Source organism: Trifolium pratense, linkage group LG2, assembly GCF_020283565.1.
Source record: "Trifolium pratense cultivar HEN17-A07 linkage group LG2, ARS_RC_1.1, whole genome shotgun sequence".
Classification (NCBI taxonomy): domain Eukaryota; kingdom Viridiplantae; phylum Streptophyta; class Magnoliopsida; order Fabales; family Fabaceae; genus Trifolium; species Trifolium pratense.
In genome coordinates this window covers 69,001,498-69,007,312 of record NC_060060.1, presented here as the reverse complement: position 1 = coordinate 69,007,312, position 5,815 = coordinate 69,001,498, and the positions used below count along the sequence as shown (strand labels likewise).

The 5,815-nt window shown below is 35.6% G+C and overlaps 1 protein-coding gene across 4 annotated transcripts; it reads right to left on the bottom strand.

Moving 5' to 3' along the window:
* Positions 1-1,034: 1,034 nt before the first annotated feature.
* On the bottom strand, positions 1,035-4,841 carry LOC123906428. 4 transcript variants are annotated; one of them, XM_045956324.1, is made up of 4 exons: positions 4,486-4,841; positions 2,523-3,553; positions 1,468-2,433; positions 1,035-1,371 (listed from the first exon to the last, which is right to left on the bottom strand). In XM_045956324.1, exons 1-4 carry the CDS (start codon positions 4,508-4,510, stop codon positions 1,345-1,347), a joined length of 2,049 nt encoding a protein of 682 aa, XP_045812280.1. In that variant the 5' UTR covers positions 4,511-4,841; the 3' UTR covers positions 1,035-1,344. The 4 variants fall into 4 exon arrangements, with proteins under 4 accessions (XP_045812280.1, XP_045812281.1, XP_045812283.1 ...); XM_045956325.1 differs by having other exon boundaries at positions 4,606-4,841; XM_045956327.1 differs by lacking the exon at positions 4,486-4,841 and having other exon boundaries at positions 1,468-2,006; positions 2,109-2,433; positions 2,523-4,411.
* Positions 4,842-5,815: the final 974 nt, after the last annotated feature.

The following is a 5,815-nucleotide window of genomic DNA, read 5'->3' as shown; positions in this document are numbered from 1 at the left end:
CTCTTAAGTCTTAACACACCCCCTCACGCCCAGCACTATTGGGCTTGGTGCGTGGATATAAACGGTAGGTGGCCCGATTGTGGAAACCTGATAACAGGTGGCCCAACAGATCGTGAAGAGGCTCTGATACCATCTTAGAAATGAGTATTGGGTCTAACTCAACCTTACAAAACCGGCTTGTAAGGTGAGAATTGCCTCTAGTATATAAACACTTAGTCAGAGCACAACGATCCGTTTTGATTAAAGTGTTTAAGTTCAACTTTTGTCAACAACGATCTGTTTTGATTAAAGAAATAGAAACCCTCCGGCGACCGGCGCCGGTTAGCTTGCGACTGTTTCAGTTTGCAAACTATATTTTTGGATCTAGTTTTTTTTTTTTTGGGGTTTGCTTTTGATGAAGTTGGTGATGAAGATGAAGAACAAGAGAGAAGAAGAAGATGAACAACAAGAGAAATATTTACTTGATGATGGTTCACCATTACTTCAATAGACAAGCAAATCCTACCGTTACATTTTTAACAAAAATATCAAACGGTTCAGATTAAAACAAATTAATGGAGATGACTATTGTGACTAACGGTCATATCAATTCAGACATTTTTTTTTGATTAAATGATCATTGTGAAACCTAAAATGTCTTTAAAAGACCACCGATAATGTATATAATCAGAGCACATACATTCATTAGATTCATTCATTAACTAATGTATATAGTCAGAGCGGAGATACATTAGATAATGAATGAACCTAAAAAGTGAAGTTTTGCTGGAGACCAGAGGGAGTATACACCTCTAACAACCCGGGATATAGACTCGAGTACAATTTCAAACCTCCTAGGCTCCTACCACATGAAGAATATTTTAAACTACACACAAAGTTCATGTTAGATTGGCCACTTCGGTAGCAAATCCAATTTTCAGAATCAATTGAAAAACAGTAATTTTGCCAACAAATAGCGTGAATCTGTTGGTATCTGAATTTCATCACACACCAATACTAAGACTAATAACAATTCACTCCACAGTTGAAGAAACTTGAACAGCAACATCTTCAATTATCATAAAATTATTCTCTGTAGCATCTTTTGAAGATACAACTATTTTTGGGCTAACGACCTTTGCTCCAAATTATTTCAGGAACATATCACCATTAAGATGGTGTAATTTACACAATTTAGAATTAAAAACACTTATTACTTTTAATTTACAGGATTAAAAGACAATTGTGATTTGTAGTTTTAAACTTTGAACTATATATATACCACCTATATGTATATAGAACCAAAAAGGAGACCAACCTATGAAAACAAAGAGCAAATAATTACATTGACTCAAAAAACAAAACTCAGGCTTCCGGAATTGGTGCCAGTTCCTGTAAGAAAGAAAAAACGAAGGAATATAAGCATCATCATCAACCACATGAGGGATAACAGTTACGTGAAACGATGAAAAGAATTAAATGAATTACCTCAGCAAACCGCAGATGCCCACGATAATCGAGTAATGCTGCATTGGGAGTTTGAGCTGGTGCATGAATGCCGGCAGCAAGGTGAGACCGTGAAGAGATATTCTTGGAGGAAACTGTAGGTAAAGTGCGCTTAAGCCAAGACTCTGAAGGAGCTTTTGGGGAAGGAAGAGCAAGAGGAACCTTCAAAGAGCTTGCATTTGACGTCTTTGTGTGGCCTAGCTTCATAAGAAACTGGTTTTCTGATTCATTCTTCATGCCACCTACCACCTTTAAGCTAGTCAAATTACTGAGGTTCTCATTAGAGTCACGAACATGAGCGTGTTCTTGATCAACCAATTTTGCAGCACGTTGGATCTTTAAACCAAATTCCGAGTCACTAGACAACTGCAAGTTTCTCCATGGAGCAGGATTCTGAATTAGTCCGTTGGAACTTATTTTATTGCTTGGAACTTCATTTTTTGATTCTATTTTCTTGTCTTCGGCCATTTCTAGCCTTGACGCGGTACTAAAATCGCGATCTATGTTACTTCCTTGCTTTTCTGTGTTTATTTTGTTGGAATGATTAGTCGTTTTCTTCATTTGCATATCATCACTTGATTTATCAGAACAAACCAGAAGAGTTGAATCAAGAAACACCAAACCTTTTGGCTGTAATGCTGATTTTGCATCCACAACAACCATGTGTTTGCTATCGTCAATTGAAGACTCTATAGAAGTAATTTTATCGATGCTGCTGTCTTTTCTTAAAGTCTCGAAATCATCTTCTCTGTGATCAGTTCGACAATTCATTTCAGAAGAAACCTCCTGTACAGAATCTACATATAGAGTTTTCTCAACGGCAGGGCTTTCACAGGTTGATTCAAATCGAGTTCTGACAGAGGTTGGTAATTTGTCGCAACCTCTTCGATGTGGATCAATATCATGCTTAGATTGGGACTCTTTCCCATAATTAACAGTTCTGGCATGCTGCAGGGGGAGAAAAAAAGAAAAAAAAGAATATTAGAACCTAAGGTGAAATAATAACAAAAGCAAAAAAGGTTGGGAATAATGAATACCTCTTTTGCATTTTTTCTCCGAGAAACAATCGATTTACCCTGCACTCCATGAATTGCAGAATTTACAATCTTATCCTCCACTCTTAGTCCTTGCAATGGACTTAAAAGGCAGAACCGAGGAAATAACCCACAAACTTTAGGTGCATGGCTTTCATATCTATCATCATCGATTTCGTCTTCACTTTCATCCATGCTCGTATCTTGTGCATAATGTGGCAAAACCTTTTGCCATTTCGGGTCCAAGGGGCGGGACTTCTTGGCTCCACTTTCTACTTTCCTTACAAGTCTGGGTTGTTCCCGTCTCACAACTGGCTTCCTCGAGGCGTATTGAACATGAGGCGTGTCAGAAGCCATAGCCTTTGCTGCAGGCAAAAACCTACCGATCATGAAATCACGAGCCTGTTGATCTGCCGAAAAAGTTTCAGATGGTTGAACCTCTCGATCATCACATCCACTCATACCACTCACACTGCAGTTCATGAAGAATGATTCGGTTCTAGAAAGTGTATCACGAGCATCTAGATAGGTCTCATCCCCATTATCTGAACCAGAACTTTCCTTTTCCAAAATCTCTTCTTTTCGGTTGTCATGATTTGCATCTTTACTATCCAAAGATGCAACACTCATAGAATTGGAAACAGTGCTTTCTGTTCTGGACCGAGTAACTGATGAGCCCTTAGGAATTTTATCAAAATCTTGCTGTTCGACTTTTAAAACCCTTCCCGGTGGAAGCTTAGGAGCGACGAGAGGCCCTTCAATAGCTGTTGTTGGCACTTTGCTCTCATCTATAGGTCTTCCAGGAGTCTTCTCCCATACAAAAGGAACAGTTCCAGGGTTACTCACCGGACCTGATTTTAACTCTGATTTGTAACCAGGAAGACGAGTTCTCTTCGATATTGGCTTATCGGTTTTCCTTTTACTGTCGCTTTCAGATTGTGCTGTTGATGGGAATCGCCTTACTGATAAAATTGGCTGATTAAAATCCAACTGTTTTTCTTCCATCAGAGTTTTTAGTATCATGTATTTAGCTTCTGTAAAACATCAAAGCTAAGTCAAATTGAAACTCATACTTAGCATTATCATTTGCATAGACTAAAAATTAAAACTTAAACTTTTCTATGAAATATATAGAAGAAAATAACATAACAAGAAATCAAATATTGATGACACAATCATACAATAATGATTGAGAATGACTGAAAAAGATGACTCACAAGTCACAATAAGAAGATAGAGCTCAGGTCTAAATCATGATATAGCTAGTCAGATTTTTCATATCTTTAGGCTAATTCTAACACTACCCTACAATATTGGACTACATGAAAAATCCAATAAACAAATCATATAATAGGAATATGATACAATTAGAGACTATCCTATTAAGTTTTTTTTACAAGATTGTAGAACTTTAAAAGATATTCTCAATAGCATTTCCATTGAACAAAACCATTTACTGATGTATCTAACATAAACCAAAATATCAAATTGTATTCTATGGAGTAAAAAATTAAAAATTGTAAGTCAAATATTCCATTTTTCTTAACCAATAGGAAGCATGAGAAAATTCCCAAGTAGCATACAATTTGACCCTTATGAAATTTAAAAATAAAAATAAAATAGTCTCAACAGTACTTGGAATAGCATAAATTAAAAAAGGTCATAATCAAGAATAGGCAAATGAAAGATATGTAATCTATAGTAGGCTTCATATGAAATTCCAATTCCAATGTTTGATCTGAAAGTAGTATAACACATCCTAATTCCTAACCAAGGATAAACACACACCAGTTTCATTGGTTAAAGCTAAGACCAAAGTTGAATTTCCTTTTATTTATTAATAATTTTAATAATTAATTAATACTAGTATTAAAGAGCCACTTCATTAAACAGGAACAAGGACCATTAAGTTTTTTGATTGAAAGCATTCGAATTAAAAATAAAAAAAAAATAAAATTTCATTCACCTTCAAACAAACCCCACTGTACCATTCATCAAACCAAACAAACACCGACACACACAACAGAGAGAGAGAGAGAGAGAGAGAGAGAGAGAGAGAGAGAGAGATTGTGAAAAGGAAGCAGACCCAGAAATGAAGTGACGTTGTTGTTATGGAGAGTCGGTGAATGCAGAGTTGAAAGTCCTAATCGGTCCTGAGAGAAGATAGATGAAAACGAAGGTTCCTATGTTTCACGAGAAAGGGGTGAAAGTGAAACAAGACAGAGATAGAAAGAGTTTGAGAGTAGAAAGAAATGTTTGAGTTCGTACTCTTTAACGTTTGTGTTGTGTTACTGTTTTTTTTTTTTTTTGTATTGCCGCTTGGTTCTGACTTCTGAAGTTATTATTATTATTACCAGCTGGTACTGCTGCAGTGCAGAGTGCAAATAAACTATGCCTGACCAATTTTGAATTTTCTTCTCATTTCTTTGGTCATTTTTTAGTACTACTCCCTCTAGTTATCATTATAAGAGAAGTTTGATTTTTTAAATTCATCGTAAAACTAATATATTTAGATTATAATATTATTCAGATACATTAGTTTTACGATTAATCAAAAAAAAGTTATCTTATAACAAGGACCATAGCGAGTATTATTATAATATTTGAAAGTGAATTTAATATGGGAATATAAGCAAAGTTTTTTAAAAAATAAAATAAATAAATTTAAGTTAGTGTTGTGATTATTTTAATAATGTTGGTCGAGGTTCTTGAGCATTAATTTAGGGGCCACTTGAGTGTTGGATCATGTGAGGGGAGGGTGGATAAAGAATGAAGCCAGGATGTTATCACCATAAAAGATTGAAAGTGATCCGTAGAGAAAGAGATCCTGTACCATGCCTCAAAATTTCCTTCCCATGTTACATGAAAGAGATTCCCGAAAATCCACAGAAAAATGATTGCTAATTGTCCGAAATGAGAAGCAAAAATGTTTTGATAAAGAGGTTCCTCAGTAATATCATCATGACTCTCGAAGTCATATGCGGTAGCAATACCAAACCAAATACGACGAGTAGTGGGGGTCCTAAGCTAAGCCTTGGCTAAACCTTGAAAATTTTAATATCATGATGCTTTTCAAATCCTCCTAACCATTATCCTACTACAATAATTCTTGCTAAGAAGAATGTCCACGTTGTGGCAATTCCACCAAGAAGGTAGTGAGTTACTCCTACAACATTATACAATGCATAAGTTGTAAAGACTTTTAATCATAATCAGAAATTTGATGTGTCAATTATCAGATTTTTAAATTCAATGAAAGGTTTCTTTTATTAGATCTAAGGATGCATCGTGTCGAT